The sequence below is a fragment of the Diuraphis noxia genome, unplaced genomic scaffold (assembly GCF_037042655.1).
Source record: "Diuraphis noxia isolate RWA-SAM2 unplaced genomic scaffold, SU_Dnox_SAM2 contig0004, whole genome shotgun sequence".
NCBI lineage: Eukaryota > Metazoa > Arthropoda > Insecta > Hemiptera > Aphididae > Diuraphis > Diuraphis noxia.
Genome location: NW_028301714.1, coordinates 6,225,360 through 6,245,404, shown reverse-complemented (window position 1 = coordinate 6,245,404; position 20,045 = coordinate 6,225,360). Strand labels below are relative to the sequence as shown.

Genomic DNA, 20,045 nt, shown 5'->3' with positions numbered 1-20,045 from the left:
ATTATCTTATATATTTTTTATTTTCCGGTTGCACTGAAATCGTTAACAGACACGTGTGTTTATATTTGATAAGAAATCTCGGACGAGATGCAAAGAAAATAAGTAAACAATAAAGCAGTAAACATTAAATATTTAAATGGTTTAATGTTTAAAACAATATGATGTACACAAAATAAAAATGAAGTTTTATTATTCAATAATATTAATAATGATCATAATGTTATAGGTATTTATATTAATAGTTAAACATTTTAGAACAATAAATCGTTTATTTTTATGAACAATAATTTTCATAATCTCAAATAGTAAGTGTAATCATCCAATATTTAAATAAACTTTTTTACTAACTTAGTTTTATACACCTTGAACACATTAGTCATTAATCCAGGATTAGATATTATTTATGAATTTATGATTGACGATTATTAACATATTTTGTATTATTTTATAGGACAATAAGATATATTCATCAACGTTTGTGTGGATCTTTTTATTAAATATAGGTGAGTAAAGTTTATAAAAAATCCCTAAACATTATGTCATATTTGTCACGAAAAATGTATTTAAAGAAAGTGGATTTTAGCAAGCAATTCATGAAATTTTATTCTTGGCAAAACAACCTATCAACCACGTTAAAAACCTTTAAGAAAACTATGCCAAGTTTGGAAAACAAGTTTGAAGACATATCTAAAAAAACTCACCCTTGTCTAGAACACATCCAAGGTGATTTTAAAATAATAAAATCTTACGGTGATAAACCAGTATTTAAATTCAAACCGTTACAATTAAATATGTTGACCAAAGTTAAGCATTGTCTCAAAACTGAAAATTTATCCAACTATTGTGGCGATCGCAGCTATTATTTCATTGGCCCATTAGCTAAAATTGAGCATGCCCTTGTCCAGTACACATTAGTAAAATTAATAAAAAAAGGTTTCAATTTAGTTTCAGTTCCTGATATATTGCCAGATGAGTTAATTGAAAGATGTGGAATGGATACAGCTGGAGAAAGAAATCAAGTTTACACAATTGATAAAAATTATTATGGCAATAAATGGTGCTTATCTGGAACATCTGAAATGGCTTTAGCCGGGTCTTTAATGAACAAAAATGTATCTAAAGATAAACTTCCCTTAAAACTGTGTTCAGTTAGTCGTTGCTACAGAGCTGAAGTATCCAGCATTGCTGAGGAAAAAGGAATTTTTAGAGTACATCAGTTTACTAAAGTTGAAATGTTTGGAGCATGTCTACCTGAAGAATCAGAAGACATGGCTCTTTATTTTCGAAATATTCAAGAAGACTTATTGCAACCATTAAATTTACATTATCGTGTGTTAGATATGGCAAAACACGAGCTTGGGACACAAGCATATCGAAAATATGATATTGAAGCATGGATGCCAGGATGTAATAAATATGGAGAGATTTCAAGTTGTAGTGACTGTACGAATTATCAATCTGAACGACTGGGTATTCATTCGGACGGAATTCTTTTACATACTGTAAATGGAACCGCATGTGCAGTTCCCAGGTTAATTATTGCTCTTGCTGAAACTCATCAAACTGTTGATGGATCACTAACATTGCCTGAGGAACTTAATGATTATGTTATAGGGCAAAATTTGTTTAAAAGTGGATCTAATTTTCCTAAGTTTACTCCTGTAAAAGCACATCGATATAAAATGTAAAATATATGTTTATGCATTAAATTATGTTTATGTTATAAAAACTTATGTTATAGCCTTATAGTTACTATTGTATAAATATGTTAGTCATATATATAATATATTATGTGATGTAAAATACCTACTGTTTGTTTTTTAAATATATAAATTATAAGAATATTGTATATATTTTTTTTTAAATTATTTTTTACTAATTTAATCAATATTGAATTTTACAGTTATTACATAATATGGAAGAATTCACTATGTTACGATCTATGTTGGACATATTAAATAGTGAGCATTCCAAAAAAAAAAAAGCCATTATAGAAGCACTGCCTATACTACTAGATACCTATGATGTTTTCGAAGAAATAGATGTTTATAATCTGATTGTGACTAGTGCAAAAAACTTGTGCCTTAAAGTGTTTGATCCTCAGTTGGATGGTTTAGCATGGCAAGATTCAGATATTTCATTAGATGATTTAAACTCCTTATTAGTTTATTTCATTAATATTATTAAAAAACAAAGTAGTGATGATATCATTCAGTTATTCCAATGTTGTATAGAATTAACAAATAAAGTTGATTTCAAAAATTGTTCCAATGAAAGAATAAAAAATATTGGATTTTGTATGCAAAGCACATTTATGCCGTGTAATGGTAATATGGATAATAACACTCAACTTAATTACTTAAGAAATACTTTGACAACTATACTTAATGAACCATACTTAAGTAAAAATAAGTTAAATGCTATAATATACTTACTAAACAATATTGTGTCAACTAATTATGTACCTATTTTATGGAAACATATTAAATCTATGATTGAAACTCATCCTAATCGTATAATGGATTTACTGTTCAATATGCAAACTCTATTCTTTGATTCTTCCTGTATTGCTGTTATCTTAAATGATGATGATTTTTGGAGCCTAACGTGTAATTTATTGACCAGTGAAAATAATGTTATTAGAACTTATAATAATGTCATACTTAAATTGTCATGTTCTCAATTATTAAATGAAAATATCAATTACTTTCCAAAATTAAATAAAGAACAGTATGTAAAAGCATGGAATGATTATATGGTTGTAATAGAAACTCTGGAGAATACTCAACAACATTTAACTTTACCTGTTCTGAGTACCGCTAAAAAACTTGCATTAAGCAAAACTGATGGTGATGATGATGATTACTACGAGTTACCTTTGGAATGGATTACAGCTATGTATTGTAAAATGTCTAAGCACAGTTCCAAATATGTCGTCTTGGCAAGTATAGACATTATCACGAGTATGCCGATGAAATCATTAAAAACAAATGAACAACTTTTACTGTCATTTGTTAGTTCATTGAACAACGTCTTTTTATACAAAATGTCTGGTGAAATTGTTGTTAACCAACCTCAATTGGAAATTATATTGTCATTATGGCTTAATAAACTTATGATTTCCAATGATGGTCATGATGTGTTTAGCTTATTTTTATCATATGTTTCAACTATTAAGTGGTCAATTGTACCTTTAACATTTTTGACAAAATCATTAGCTGATATTTCACTTGATCGTCCTTTAGGGTTCAATATCATTAACCACATGCTCAAAATAAAGTCTGTTGCTGAAAAAATGCCAAATTCATATTTGAAAACTGTTATATTAACATTTTTATTTACATTTACTTGTAAATTTAGTTGTGACATAAATACTGAATATTGTTGTGATTTTTTTAATTGCATAATTGTATACAAAAGTGAAACACAATCTTGGAACTATATAATTAATTCAATCCAAAAAATAAATAATTTGAATTATTTAGACAAGCAATTATCTCAGCGTATAAATGAAAAGCATACAATTTATTCAACATCTATTGGATTATTAGTTTTATCAAAAACTTTTAGTAGTTCTTCAATTAGCATAAAAAAGTTGGATGAAATTTGTTCTAAGACAGAAGTTATGTCAGATCTATTAGAATTTTTAGAATGTTTATTGGAAGTCGAAGATCACTTTGGCAGTTATGATACATTTGTAAGTCAAATATTGAGTAAACATATTTGGCCACTTACAACACGTTGGGTTGACAAATGTTTTCAAATATTAGAAGAAAATCCTTGTGATGATCTAATTATTTGTCGCTTTTTGGATAAAGTTTTATCCTCAAATCGAATAATAAATAATATAAACCCTATGAATATTTGGCTTGGTAAGTGTTATTCTATTCTTACGAAACACTCTGGCAATTATTCTATTTTATCAATATATAGTTGGATTGGTAAATATGCAACAAAACATTCGTTTGAAAATACCTTAAAAAACGATTGGCTATCTTTCACTAAACATTTTATTGATTCTGGATTTTTTTCTATTAAAAATAAAGATTTTTTTCATTCAAAAAAACCTGGAATGCATCAAATTCCCCAATTGGATATAATAAATACATTTTTTCAACATTCTACAGTACCCAAAGAACAAATATTGAGTATTTTTGAATGGTTAATGGATAAAACTCTAGAACGTCATGATTTATACTGGAGTGTATATTTTTCAACTGCTAGGTCATTTTTATGTAAACTTCCAGTACAAGAGCATTCACAGTTAATAATGCAATTCATCAAAAACTGTTGGGAGTTTTTAGTTGATTGTCGAGTATCTTGTTTTCCTAATGCTACCAAAAGTTTTATTAAAATGGCATTTAATGACAATTTGTTATTAGAAGAAAAATATTTAATATTTGTCAAAAATCAGGTAAACTTTTTAAATTAAATAAGTTAATCAATAATCATGTTGTTATATCAGTGGTAGTTGAGATATTTTATTTTACAGATTATTCAAAATCTTTTGACTGAGAAATACAGTTATAAATTTAGTGTTTGTTTTTCATTACTTCTTCTTCAATTTTTGGAAGAAGATCAACCCATTAATATTTTAGAATTGAATCTTTTAATGTCAGAATTTTTCGCTAAATGTATATTATTTAGTATTGATCGATATGGTGCTCTTAAGTATGTTTTTCAATGAATAATATTGAAAATTATTTTTAAATCTTTATTTATTTTTTTTAGAATTGAATGGGACACGCTTGAATATGTAAGAACATTGGATGATTTTCCATTAATCAATGATATTCCGTAAGCTTTTAAACTAATTATTGCTCTATGTAGTATAAATGATTCATAGTTTTGTTTTTTAGTGTTGAGTGTTTGCCTGATGATAAATACTTACGTTTTAATACAATTAAATACTTATATAAACTAAATTCCAATATGTTATGGATAAATGTTTTAAATATAATTATTAAGACAGAGTCTTCATCAAGAGATAGAAAATTTTTTCATAACTCTAAGGCATACCGCCTAAAACAACGTGTAGTACAAGTTTTACTGATTCTTGCTTGTGATAAACAACATGAGGTACTAATTAATTATTTAAAAATATTTATGTAATTATAAATAATCATTAATATTATAATCTTCTAATTGTATTTTTTTAGTCATTTATATTTGATGAAAATGTATATAAATGGTCAATAAGAAGTTTAAAAGAAGTATCTCACATACATAGTGTTGCATATCAATTAATATGGTTATTGGTTTTAATTTATAATAAATGTCAAAGTTTTTATGACTTTTGGGACGACTTCAAAAGTGTAATTATATACATATCGTATATGAAAAATAGATGTAAAAAATCTAAAGTTAATATTTGAAATTTATTTATAGGCTCAGGAAAATCATAATTTTTTGTGTAGCTTTATATCCATAGTATATCACTTGCACAAAATAAAAAAAAACAAAGAATTTGAAATTGAAGCTAAAAAGAATCTTTTACCTTTATGTTTTTCAAATGGCTATAAAATACGATTTTATGCTCAGGTAAATATTTTATAGAAACATTAATTTAACAAAAAACTATCTTTAGGTACTCAAAAAGCAATGGTGGGCATTAACTTGTTAAAAAGTTAAAGTTAAGTTAAAAAGTTAATTTTTTTTAACTTTTTAACTTAACTAGTTAATTATTTTTGTTTTAAACTTAATTAACTTATTCAGTTAAATTTGTGTGGTTTTAACTTAACTTTTTAAAGTTAATTATCATTATAGTGCAGTTAAGTTAATTTTAATTTTTTTTTATATATCACGTGGAACCAACAGAAAACTTATTCTTTCGATTTTGGTAATTTATTTTTCTGATGTTATAATATCATCAATTCATAATAATCAGATTATATTTTAATCTTCACTAGTAAATAGTATTAATATTAGAATACTGATAAGCGTCTTGCTAAATATTTGTATAAATTAAAATACTAGGGCAATTTATGACTTATCATTATTGTGACTTGAAAAAAAAAATTAACTTTTTTTTAACTGAGTTAAGTTAATTTTATTTTCTATCTTAACTTTTAACTTATCTAGTTAATTTTTTTTTTTTAATAACTTTTAACTTAACTGAAGGCAATTTTATTGAATTAACTTAACTTGCCAAAGTTAATTTTTTCCATTAACTTCCCCACCTTTATCAAAAAGTATAAATGTTTTTTATATATGGATTCAAGTTGTTACAAAATAACATGTTTTAATTAATGCATATTTAAAAAAAAATTAACAACTAGAAAGCATTAAAAAATTTTTTCAAATCATTTATAATTTTTTTAATAATGAGTCAATTATAAAAAAAGTCACGCAGTATACAATTATTAATTTTATTATTTAGTGTTTATGTTAGCCTCACTATTATTTTATGTTCTAGACAACAATTTTTAGACTATGTTCTAATGACCCTAAGGAAATTGAATGGTCTTTATTGCATGAAACTATGGGAAGTATAATAGATGAAAATGAACAAACTAAAAAGTATGAAAATCCATTTCATGATTTTTTCTATGAAGATTTAGATATGATAAAGTCTTTGTCTATAAAAGTAACTAAACTTTGTTTTTCTTGTAGTTTATTTAATATTTTTGTATAAACGTTTTTGTGTATAGAATGTATGTGTAGAAGTACCTAGATTATTAAATATTGTTCATGAAGAATGTTTCCCAATTAAATGGTTAAATGATTTCTCGGAAACCATAAATGATAATGATGAATTTAATTTGTCACTTTGTTCAGTCTCATCTTTTATTGAAAAAAACACTACTCCAGGTATATAAAAGTTACATATTATCATATATTTTATTTATCTTTTTTTTTGCAATGCTATGCAAATTATAATTTTTCAACATATCAACTGTCAATTGATGTTGGGTTTAAGTTATGAGTATATTTAAATCTGTTTTCTCTGATTTTATAAAATCATCATATTGAAGGTTCAGCTATTTTCAAAAAGTCTGTTAGCTTTTGAAATTTTAACTAACTATTAAATGTTTTTAATTCTTCTGTACCAAAATTTATATTTATAGAATATTTTTTATTTTTTAGTATCATCAAATGAAATAATTATCCTAGACAACGCTCAAAATGCTCAAAGGAAGTATATTCCATCTCAACCACTAGATGAGCACACAACTAAATCAATGTTAATAGTTGTTGCATCTTTGATAGATAAAGTTACTAATTTAGGTGGCTTAGCTAGAACTTGCCAAGTATTTGGAGCCTCCACTTTAGTTGTCGATAATTTATCATGTGTAGAAAAAAAAGAATTTACTGCATTGAGTATGACTGCAGAAAAACATCAATCCATTATTGAGGTATTTTTATAAAAATTATTTCTCATATTATAAATATAACTATAATTATACTAATATTAAACAAATTATGCTTATACTACTTTAGGTTAGAGTTAAAAACCTAAAATCTTATTTGCAAAAAAAGAAAATTGAAGGATATCAAATTGTGGCTGCGGAACAAACAGTAGATAGCGTAAAGTTGCATGAAACCAATTTGCCATTGAAATGTGTTCTACTTCTAGGGTAAATATTTTATTTAAATCTATTCACTTCAAAATAATGGGCATCTTAAAAAAATGTTTAGCTAACTTACTGACTGTAATAATTTTATATAACAATTTAAAGCAATTATTTTTCATTTACTTATAATTTTTTTTAAATGCTATACATATTTTATTTTTTTTATTTCAGAAATGAAACCTCGGGTATTCCACATGATCTGTTAAGCGCCATGGACACGTGTGTAGAAATAGAGCAATTGGGTATTGTCAGATCATTAAATGTGCATGTAGCTGGTTCATTATTTATTTGGGAATACACTAAACAACATTGTCTAAAAGTTTCTAATTGATATAATTATTTCATCAAAGACTTGATTATTAAAATTAATAATTAATAAATACATTTTTAGATTAGAAGGAATTTGATGTATTTATTGAAACAATCTTTTTAATTTTCAGATTTTGAAGTTATGATTTATTTAAAAAATGTTTTACATTGCTGTATTGAAATGTTCTTATTAGTTATTACCAGGGTTCGAGACTTATAGCATTATCATATTCACCATAGATGTTGTAAGTTTGTAGCACATAACAGAGTGGTATACAATTAGGTTTCGAGTTACAGAGAATTTAAGTACTAAGTTAAATTTTGAATATTTTCACATATTTTAGAGTTATGTTTGCATATCTTAGAGATTATTGACTATTGTGTATTCTTATTTCTTAGCACATATTTAGCGATATTTAAAGTAATATGCATGATCAGTTTTATTTTAATTATGTTCTTATCGATTGTTTGTTAATTGTTATACCTAAAATTATACATTCTGCCTATATAGGTACTATAAAATTTAAAATATATGTATGATTGTTCAACAAACATGTTCATGATGCACCTAGGGAAAATTTTCTGGAAGGCTAAAATTTATCAGAAGCACATTCCCCAATAATTGATGTTTCAAAGTAAATTTTGATTTAAAAAGTAGGGGCTACGGATGAAACTGGGGGCCAAGTTCTCTCCCTAATTGTGCCTATCAGTGGCTATCACACATCCTCTTTTTCTCCGAAAATGCAGTTATTAAAAATTTGATTTTAAAAATTTTTAAATATAGGTACTATAAAGACTATATTTTCAAATTCTTTTAGTTCTTGTGAGTGTTGTTAAATACCAATTTAAAAATGTTTTGATATTTGTATTTTATTTGGTTGTATCAGTCGATGGTTATCAGTGATGCAATCAGAGGAGTGGATTTCGACCCCCCCTGGCACATATAATAGTATTAATAGTAAAAATATATGTACTTATTGTTTATACAAATTAAAATGGTTTATTTTGTCCTCCCCCCTATGAACAATTTCTGGTTGCGCCTCTGATGGTTGTCATTATTAATATAGTTACATTCACTAAAGTAGATAGTAATTATTTCTTATAGTTTTATTATTAGATTCTAGAATTATATTATTTAATTGAATTACAATAACATTTCTGAGTTTAAGTGGGGTCTCTGCCTCCTTAGGGCCACCAAACTTCACGCTACGTCACTGCAGGGCACTGACAGAATCGAAAATTTTACCTCAATTCCAGTGTTGAATCCAGGTATACTTCAGGGGGGGGGCGATCGCCCCCTGACAAATATAACTTTTTGATTTTCAACAAAATGTACTTATTTATTAAATGCACAATACTAATTTAAATATAAATAATTAATACGTTTCTAATTTATTTTATAAATTTTTCAATATTTATAATTTCTGAATTGTAATAAATAATAATACAATTTATAAAATGTGATGACATTAGATTAACTTTAGATTGATTTAAAAATTAATAATTTGTTTTATAACTTTTTAAATATTTATAATTTCTGAATTGCAATAAATAATAATAATAAGTAATACGATATATAATGTGACAACCTTAGATTGATTTAAAAATAAAAAATAAATAATTTGTTTTGTAGTTTTATATAAATTTGAAATGTTTAAATTATAAATTGTAATAAGAATAACTACCTACCTATTAATAGATATAATTCATAATACTAAAACGACGTATCACCATTCACCAATGAAAAAAAATGTGAGCCCCCCCCAGAAAAATTGTCTGGATTCAACACTGTTCAATCCTATAGGTATTCACAGCATTCTACAGTAGTACAATACGTCGGCATTAATTTATTAATAATCAATAATATATTATCCTCTACCCAGCTATGGTTTATAGATAGGTAATAACTAATAACTAATAATATTATAGTTTATTATATAAATTATAATAATAATTAATAATATACCTAATATACAAGCGATTGATTTTTTTTTCAACAGTTAAAAGGGTCTTATAAAACTAGGATTTGTGACATTACGTCATCACTAGCACATATTATTATAACGTAAAATAAGTATTAAACTTTTTGATTTGTCCGAAAAGTGAATACTTAAGCAGTTAAGCTGATGAGTGAATCGCACGGTTTTGGTCGAATAGGATCTCGCCCCCATATAGGTGCTATCAGGGCCGATGCAAGCAAATTTTTAAATGTAGGCAAAGATCAAAATTGCCGCCTCTTGTTTTATTATAACTTTTCTTATATTATGCCGCCTCTACATAAATATTAATTTTGCTATTAGGCTTATTATGCCTACGTCGCCTACGCCTATATAACCGGCCCTGGGTACCTATACTATAGTACCCACACTTTTTACGTCGTAATTTACATAATTGTGTCTATGTTTTTTATAATTATTATTTAGTGTTAAAGTTTTATTAATATCGCTTAGTAGTTATTTACACTGTAAGATAAACAAATATCCAAAGCCATATACCTATATATATTAATTAATTCTATACCGCAAGCCACAAATCAAAATGTTTATAAAAAAAACACTTCTGACATTGTGAGATAATAAACAGATAGTTTAAATGATAATAATAATTTAATGCATATATATACCTACGACCTACCCTGCTACTCGTATATCTATACCGTTTTCTTACAAATTCCTATACCTAGTCCAATCTAATTTCTATATTAATTATTATTATAAATTTACTCTCGGTACAACTATTTTTAACCGTATAAGAATCAATTTCTACAGCTATTTTGTTTTCTATAGTTAAAGTTGAATATAAGACCAACATTTCATTAGCCATAGTTGACCGCGAATATATTGTTTTAAGTTTTAATTTTGAAAATTTCGCTCGACACTAATTACTTTCATTATTGATAACCGGCAACGTCAATAATAATCTCAACACAATCCAAAGATTTAGAAATATGCCTTGGCCGGAGTTCTAAGTCAAAAATATATTGTAGAGAATTTAGAGATGATGATATTATATCCAAACAATAAGTATAATTTTACGGCTCGACGCGATCCCGATTAAACAATAAAAAATATTTGGGAATAATTGTTAATTGTTATATTTATAGAGCAACATTTACGAATAAACGATAAATTAATAGTCTGTGCTAAACCATATAATAAATTATACCTTAAATATGCATATTATATTATTAATCTTAGATAAACGAAATAACCAACATTATCGATATTTCAGAAATCAGTAGGTAAGTACTAATTTTATGGGTACTGTCAAAAATGTGAAAAAATTGTTTATATTAATGTAAACGTTGTATACTTGTATAGTATTGACTTTTGAGTGTTAAGAAATAATAACATAACTTACATTTTAGTAAATAAGTCATATACTATTACCTATAGTATCGTAGAATAATTAGAATAATATTATTATACAATGTATGAACAATATTTCAAAAAATATGTTTTAAATTTTTTGCATTATAATTTGTTTATTATTATATTAATAATATATATATATATATATATATATATATTTAGTAGCTATAGTACACCTACACGCAATGGTAATAGAAAATACCTAGTTAGGAATAAAAATTAAAGTATAAGTAATAACTTTGCAATTTAAATACGAATTAAATTTGTTTTAACTAATATTATATACCACCATGCTAGTATTAGGTATACACGCAATGGTAATAGTGGTAAACATAATATAGGACCTGCCTGTAATATAACTATAATAGGTATATACATAAGGAAATAAGTTATAACTTTGCTATGTGGGTATATTAAAGTATTTAAACACGAAAAAGAAAAATACGAATTTAATTATTTTCAACCAAAGCTGTTACATAATATAATCATCAAAATTAAGATCGATTTGTTGAGCCTAAAACTATTCGGTTAGAATTGAACGCCAATATATTATATTACATTCATATTATGTACGAATATCGAAATATGTATACTATCAATGATCATCAGAGGTTCTGTTTACATATCACATATAAATACGTTTTGTCAGTCCCAATTCTACATTATGCATTATTATTGTACATATTATTATAAGTATTAGGACATTATAGATAATCAAAACTCTACGCATGTGTTGCATTCATTAAATATATGTATATATACGTGGTAAGTATAAATATGAACATTCTAGTCTATATTATATATTAGCATATGGCTCCGGCAAGCACAAAATAATAAATAGGTAAATATATAAATTTCAATAGTATAAACTAGAATAATAGTCATAAAACAAATTAAAAGACTTAGTACTAATTAAATTATATAGTTATAAATAGTCAAAAGATAAAATTAAGAATTAAGATTGGCAATAATAATTTGGTAACTCATAGTTTCATTGTTTTAATTGATATTTCCTTGGTCACAGTCACACGCACAGTTTTTTTTATCCATTCGATATTACCCTCCTCACTGGCTGTGTGGATTTCCTCCATACCTCCTGAAAACTTCATTAACGGGCATTCTTCGACTATATGTTTAATAGTTTGCTTTTGTCCGCAGCTGCATAGAGGAGATTCCACCATTCCCCACTTATGTAATAGATAATTGCATTTTCCTTGGTTAGTTCTAATGCGATTTAGCGTGGTCCATAAGGCACGTGGTAAGTTGAAACCTGGTACTTTTACCGTTGGCTCTTCAACCAGTGATGAATTTCGTACCTCACACTCTAGCCAAATCTTTCTCCATTCAGCCTGTAATTCCCTAGCGGTTATGTCTTCATCCCAAACAGGGCGTCTGGATTTTATCCTTTTATTTGGGTGGTGTTCTATGTCGTTATAGATAGGCAGTTCAATGTTCCTTTTAACTTTATTGATAATATTTTGTGTAGCTATTTGTCTACGGATTTCCGGAGGGCCAATGTTTGAGAGCACGGGAAGCCATTGAGTTGGGTGCTCCTTTAGTAGTTCATTATATTCTATAGAACCTATATATATTATTCATTATTATCAATATTACAATAATAGTTTTAAATGTTGAACTGGTTTTTGTTCTTCTGGATTTTGTGCTAAAACTTCGTACACATATAACCAAAAATAACATATTTTGACCATTGGTAACCCCACTGGTTAAAATTTAAGAGTTTTTTCTAAAAATGAAACTTTAATAATTGTCTAATTTTGGATTTATTTGATTTAGGTTAGTCCACTGAGCTTATTTTTGCTAATTTAAGAATTTTTGCGAATGTGAATGACAATGATAGCAGAAGCGTTTGTCAGAGAAATCATAGCCGTGTACATAATCTATACAGAGGCGTACTCAGGAGTTTTTAACGGAGGGGGGGGGTTGAACATTTTGTTTTTTATCACTGAGACTTTGTCACCTTCTTTTTAAAAATATTAAATATGACTATGGTAATTTAATCTACAGAAAATAAATTACAAAAATAAAACATTTTTATTCAAAGAACAAAATTAAGTTTTCTTGGTATTTTAGCTATTTAATTTATAACTTTGTCGGCGTTAAGTGACACTTCTTACTTATCTTACTATATATTACTTACCTATCTAATCTTACAGTTCTTAACAGATAATGCATGCAATCGTTGTATATTGCATGTTGACAATTGACATACAATTTAAAATAGATATATTTTGTTTATTTTTTCTCTTTAAAAAAAATTTTTTTTTAGAAAATTGCTCCTGTGAGTTATATTATATATTATAAGCATGAACACATAAGACTACATAGGTTAGTGAGGTCATGGGGAGGTTCAAATAAGTCCACGACCCCCCCCCCCTTTGAGTACGCCCCTGAACCTATATATATATATATATATATATATATATATAATATATAGTATATACGGTGTACTTATATAAATGAATAAGATATTAGGTACCTAATAGATAGTCAGTTTGACATGCAAGATTTCTCGCGGGTAATCATTCTCATTTGCACGTAGGTAGTACACCTATACATGGTACCTATATCCACTATACCTCTTATGGACATAACTACCTTTTATAAATCTCATATAGAATGATCGAATAAATCAGTATTTAAATAATCATTATTTTGTTTTTAATATGTACCTTATTGCCATATCTAGGTATACCTATAGGGCAGATTTTTTGATTTTTGAGGCATATTTTGGTTTATTTTTACACATTTTTATTGTTTAGTTATGTTCATTCAAAACGACAATTCATTATCATTTAATTTAAATCTAGGGTTCCTCATTGGCATTTGTATCACATAAATTTAAATTACGCAATTATACTTTCTAATTTCTAACGCTGATTATTTTATTAATACCTATTTATTCATAAAGCCTTTAAAAAATAAAATTGAATATAATATTTAAAACTTATTTTATGATTTTTAAGTGGAACGTGCTGTATAACAATTATCTATTGTTTTTAATGGCTATAAGTCCTCCGCCATACCTAGATAGCTTAACCTATAATTTTTAAGTATTATTATAAATAATTAGTAGGTAGTATAATAATATAAACTATTATAAATTTTAATAATAATTTAAAAAAAAAAAAATTATCTTATTTATAGTAGTCTTTTCTTTATTTGTATGCATTTTTTATGTAAAATACAAAGAGTATAATAATACAATAAATTAATCTATAATATACGCAGTTACTTGTTTAAATAATAATAATAATCTGTTTCTAAAATTTCAATCGTCGTTAATTGATGTAAAACAAGAATGAAAAATTTGGTGGTCGTCCGGTGAATACGTTCAAATATCGTCGGGTCAAAGTTTCCAATCCTGCCATGTGGACCCGTCGCGGTACGCGCGTGTGCTGCGCCCTGCAGCGCGCGAGTTCCTTGTAGCAGCAGCTGCAATCGGATGAGGCGCCGCCTTGCCCGCCGTAATTTTGCGGCGCACTGTTCAAATATCGAGCGCCCCGGCTCCGATACCTCTGCCCGCCCGCGCATCGTAGCTTTGGCCAGCCCGCCCAAGGTCGCGGCGTCTGCGCCGGTACGGCCCAAGTTTCGCGCTCGTCGCCGCCGCCGCCCGTACGCGCCACGCACGTTGGCCACGGCCGCGAGAGAGCGATTGCGTGATTGGGCGGCGGCGGCGGCGGGAGAGACTTTGGCGTGAGCCACCGCCGGCCGTGAGCGTGTCGCGTGACGTGCAGGGAATGGTGGAGGTAGTATATAGTATAGTATTATAATCGTAGGTGGTGGCGGCAGCGGTGACGGCGGTGACGGCGGCGGTGAAGTTACGATAACGCCGCGTTACTCTCGATTAGTAGAACACGAGCTCGCGTACTCGGTGGCTCGCGAAGTCACTCGCCCCAGGTCGTCGTGTTATGTTGTTATAGGTTTATGATGATGAATAGTGTTCTACCTACTAATGGTATTTAGATTGTATATTTTACAACATTAATAATATTTAATAATGCGAGTAGCGTCGGTAAAGCCCGAAAGTCCGAGGCTAGTGTTTCGATCATTTTTCGTCTAAATAATAATATAAATTCAATATTTTTCCGTCCGTGGCCCGTCGTCTCTCGTCGTTAAAATATTAGTTATCACACTAAAAATAATATATATGTACTTACCCCGCAGTATTATTGTTAATTATTATATCCGACATCAGTATAATATTTACATATTTTATTAAATTAGAATAAAGTCGATTTGACATTTGAGCGAGAAAATGAAAAACTCGTCGGGAAGCGAGCTTGTGCGGATCGAACAACTAATCGCTTGCGGACATCACGCCGCTGGAAATTCGTGTAAGTTGACAGTCTGGTACATGAGTTATTGCTGTACAGTACAATTACATTAAAATTTATAAATAAAATATAAATTATACGTTAATAATAATAATATTGGTGAGCTTTGAACTTGACCCGGTACCGTGGTACATACCATTATACCATTGGTATTTTGAAAACGGTCCAATATTTACAACTATACACAGTCGTTCGACCCGATCGCGTTTCAACAAACACTAAAAAAGCACGTTCTAGAAAAACGATATATTATGTTTGTGTATAAAATGTACATCAGTTACATTTCTGACCGTTTTTCATGTAAATATATTAATGATTAAACCATAATCACGTACTCGCTTAAAATAATAATAAGTCTATTTTGTAATTTCGATCACTATTATTATTTTCCATATTCTATATTATAAACGTATAATGTATATGTAAAAAAATGTTAAGGTTTATATTATGTTAATAAAATTAAAATCCATTGGCAACTAAATATTATTATTCTAATATTATTTTCGAATTGTCAATAGGTACAATACGTATATTATGTTGGTTAAATATATATTAGAATGACTTAAAAGATTTTTCTATTTATCACTAATGTGATTTAATATAAGAATTAGGAAATATTTAGGTACAAGTTGTATTACTGTTGACAAATCTTAACTTAAAGGAACATATATGGCTATTCTCGGACTATTGCCTCGTGCTTGCGAGGTTACACGTCATATTTAATAAGTATATGATACCGTCAATATCCTATTATTACCTATATTGTAATATTATTAGCAAAATAAATGTGAAATAAATTGTTTATCTTTAGATAAATCAGTATAGTTTAGATGAATAGCGAATACTGGACAGTGTCTTGAAAGTTTGGGAAATTGGAAATATTTGTATGCATTTATTCATACCCATTATACCTATATTATTATATTATACCTAATATAGAATATACATATAGAAATAAAAAAACAGTACCTGGTACAGGAATATTTTAAGCATTTCGTTTTAATAGCATTTAATTTTTAATTTTTTTATTGTTATTTGTATATATATATATTTATTATTATCAACAATTGATTACAGTATTGATAAAAACTACACCTATATGTTATGATGAAGACATCAATTAAAACTCGTAGTTCTAATAAAAAAAAGTTTATAAACATTTTTTTTTAACAGATGTTAAAATATGTTAGTTAATTTTAGATATATAGATACATTTATTATGCAGGTATAAACAGTATCAAAGTTATGAAGAAAAGAAATGTTTAATAATAATAATTTTAAAAAATATATAAGCATCACTTACCTAATGGCTAATGATATTCATCTACTATAAATTATAATTATTTAAACTATTAGGTATAGGACTTATGTGCATGTAATCTTTTTTCTTTTTATAAACCGGATCATCTCAACATACCAAAATAAACGGCCGTCGACCGATTTCATAATTTCATAATATAATTATTTGTTCATTGCGTATATTTATATGTTGAAACAGTAATTGGGCCACTATTTTTCTTTTAAGTATAACACACAAATTAACAAATATTTTGTTTATAATTGCTTACGAACAATAGTTTAAACATTAAATTAAGGTAATATTATAATTAATAATGATATAAATTGGAGTTCGTGGTGATCTAATTTTTGACACAACCTGTATATTAATAAGTATGAAATCAACTTTTTAGTTACCTAAATATAGTAGATTAGATATTTGTTAATGAATTATTTATCGACATTTTTTTAAATACGTCATAACAAATTCTCAGTCACAATTCACCCTACTAAAATTGACATTTAATTCAAACATACTATTATATAATTATGAAAATGTATACAAAAGTAATATAAATCAATTTATTTACATAAGTCAATGGCTCCATTTCAATGAAATCTGGGAGTGTTTATGCCCCTTATTTTTTCAATCAGTCCACAAATGGTATAAATAAATTCAAAAATAGAGGCGCTAATTATCCTCCTTCCTCTCTCATCCCTTAATTGCGCTTACAACATAATGTATTCATATTTTAAAGATATATGTTTAAATTAATCGTTTTGGTGAATTCTAAATAGTATACTAATTTAAAAAGTGGGTTATGTTGGTGTTCATTTATTTATTTATTAGAACTTCAACAATAGGAATGAAATTAACAAGTATCAATTTAACTCAATTATAAATATAAAACCGATCGTCATAAAAAGGGATATTTAGATATTATTTTTGACTGTCTATAATTTTGTTAGTATTTAAGGTTTTTAATATGTATTATTTACCTAGGATATTAGAATATTAGATATTATTTTGAAATATTTTAGTTATTTTTTATTATAATTTATAGTATTATTGAATAACAATTTTACTCGTTTTTTATAGGCAGTTTATAAACCATTTAAATGAACTATATTATATGAATTGTTTATTGTTAGTTGGTAAAAAGCAGTAGGTGCCTAAACCATTATGTATAGTATAGCGTGATAAAAATTTAAATGTTGAAAATTTGTTTGTAACACCTGAATAAACACGTGATTATTTTCAAGAGTTACCTTGCCTATACATCATGTACACTAGTATAGGTATCGGTGTCCTTTATTAAACTTAACATATTTTATTGTTAGTTAAACGTCATAATGAATAAAGTACTTATATTTATTTTCAAACAAAGCTACCTAATATATATTCTAGATTGTTTTAATTAGTCATTTTAATATGGTATATTAAGTTTTGTTTTTAAATTATTATAGCATTGTGCAATATGAAATTACAAATAATAAACTATTGTATAAATATTTACAGTTTTCAGTAATATTATGATATATATACATTCTATTCTACGCATCATAAAAAATTATTATATAGGTATTCAACAATTCTTAAAACTGAATCATTTATTATATCTTTTTAATGTTAGCGTAATCAGTCGGTAGATCGTAATACACTTATAATAATCCTAATAGTATAGGCACTATATTAGCATTATAGTAAATATGCTTTTACATCTTATAGCGGCGATAATAACTGATACAATCTGTAATCTCTTAAAAGTAAATATGTAAGTGTAATGTGAAACACACAGTAGTATAAATACATTTATAAAAAGTAGATTTTTTTAAAATTTTTTTATCCAAAAGATAGTGACAAAATCAAGATAATATAAATATTTGATAAAAATAATTTATTATTTATTAGATAAATCATGTTAAAGTCGAATCGTACCTAAAGGTTCTAAAGTAACTCCGAACTTTGAAATTTGAGTAGATATAGGTAATAAAGTGTAATCGTTAACAATTTATTACAATACGCAAAGAACTGATTCATTAAAATCAGACATTTTGAAGCAAGCTGTAGTCAGAACCATCTGTTCATTTTTTTGAGAATCGACCCTTTTCTATTTCATCCAATTACTATATAGTATTAATCAAACCCTTATTACAAGTTATATATGTTATTGTATCATATTTATAATGGCGCTTACACCCATATTAGTCATATTGTGTTATACGTAGGTCGTAGTCTATTAGTTGGTAGATACTCAATCATATTTTGTTTATTAACAACTAAATTGAACAAGTTATAAATACAATTGAATTGTATCCCTAACAAAAAAAACTAAACAATAAATTATATTAATGTCCAAGCATCAAACTATAAGAAAGAGTAAATTTATTATACTCGCTCGTTGCTTGATTTGTTCATTTAAAGTCTATAATTTTTTATAATGAGTAAAAAGAATTTTGACACATCATGATCTCGAATTATAGAGAAACATTTTTTTATCTATATCACTATCTGTTGACTTTCGAGTTATTGACTATAATAATACTTCTGTAAACATATTGCTTGTAAAAGGAGATTTAAATGAACATTATCTTTGTACTCACCATAAATAAACATTTGTAAAAAAATAAATTACTTTTTATTGAAAATACAATCCTACAATATTTTTTTTAGAAAATTATATAAGTATAGGTACACTAATATTTTTCACCATGTAGACTAAGTTAAATTGTTAATATGAGTGTTAGTATGTACTCATTTTAAAATATGCGTGATGGAGTGTCTATATATAGTTAGTGCTTTCATTACAATTTAATTTTGTACAAATTTATTTTATGGTTTATCTGTATTATCACTATTATCAGTATTATCTATATAGTAATTTAATATATATTTAAAAATCAACTACCCAAGCAAAAAAATTATAAAATATTACTCATTAGTCATTATATTCATTATAAACAGTTAATGATAAATAAATAATTTTGATTTTTCCTGCAAGGTATAATGAGAAGTCAATGTCTAGCATAGGCGAGGTACTCGTGTAAATTTTCCACACCTACAATGCTGGAAATGAAAATAATAATTTCTATATTCTATGTATTGTTGTTTGGACATCAGTAAATGAAAAAATCTTAAGAAAAATGTGAAACGCGTT

General features: G+C 27.0%; 2 protein-coding genes across 2 annotated transcripts; both read left to right on the top strand.

The window, feature by feature from the left end:
• The first annotated feature begins 166 nt into the window (after positions 1-166).
• Positions 167-1,844, top strand: SerRS-m (Seryl-tRNA synthetase, mitochondrial). The gene is made up of 2 exons (XM_089225778.1): positions 167-305; positions 452-1,844. Exon 2 carries the CDS (start codon positions 537-539, stop codon positions 1,686-1,688), a length of 1,152 nt encoding a protein of 383 aa, XP_089081904.1. The 5' UTR covers positions 167-305; positions 452-536; the 3' UTR covers positions 1,689-1,844.
• Positions 218-7,972, top strand: LOC107170260 (uncharacterized). The gene is made up of 13 exons (XM_089225777.1): positions 218-305; positions 452-503; positions 1,904-4,414; positions 4,493-4,671; positions 4,732-4,797; positions 4,860-5,079; positions 5,160-5,315; positions 5,389-5,541; positions 6,416-6,586; positions 6,651-6,810; positions 7,087-7,355; positions 7,441-7,577; positions 7,746-7,972. The coding sequence occupies exons 3-13, from the start codon at positions 1,916-1,918 to the stop codon at positions 7,903-7,905; spliced, it is 4,170 nt and encodes a 1,389-aa protein (XP_089081903.1). The 5' UTR covers positions 218-305; positions 452-503; positions 1,904-1,915; the 3' UTR covers positions 7,906-7,972.
• Positions 7,973-20,045: the final 12,073 nt, after the last annotated feature.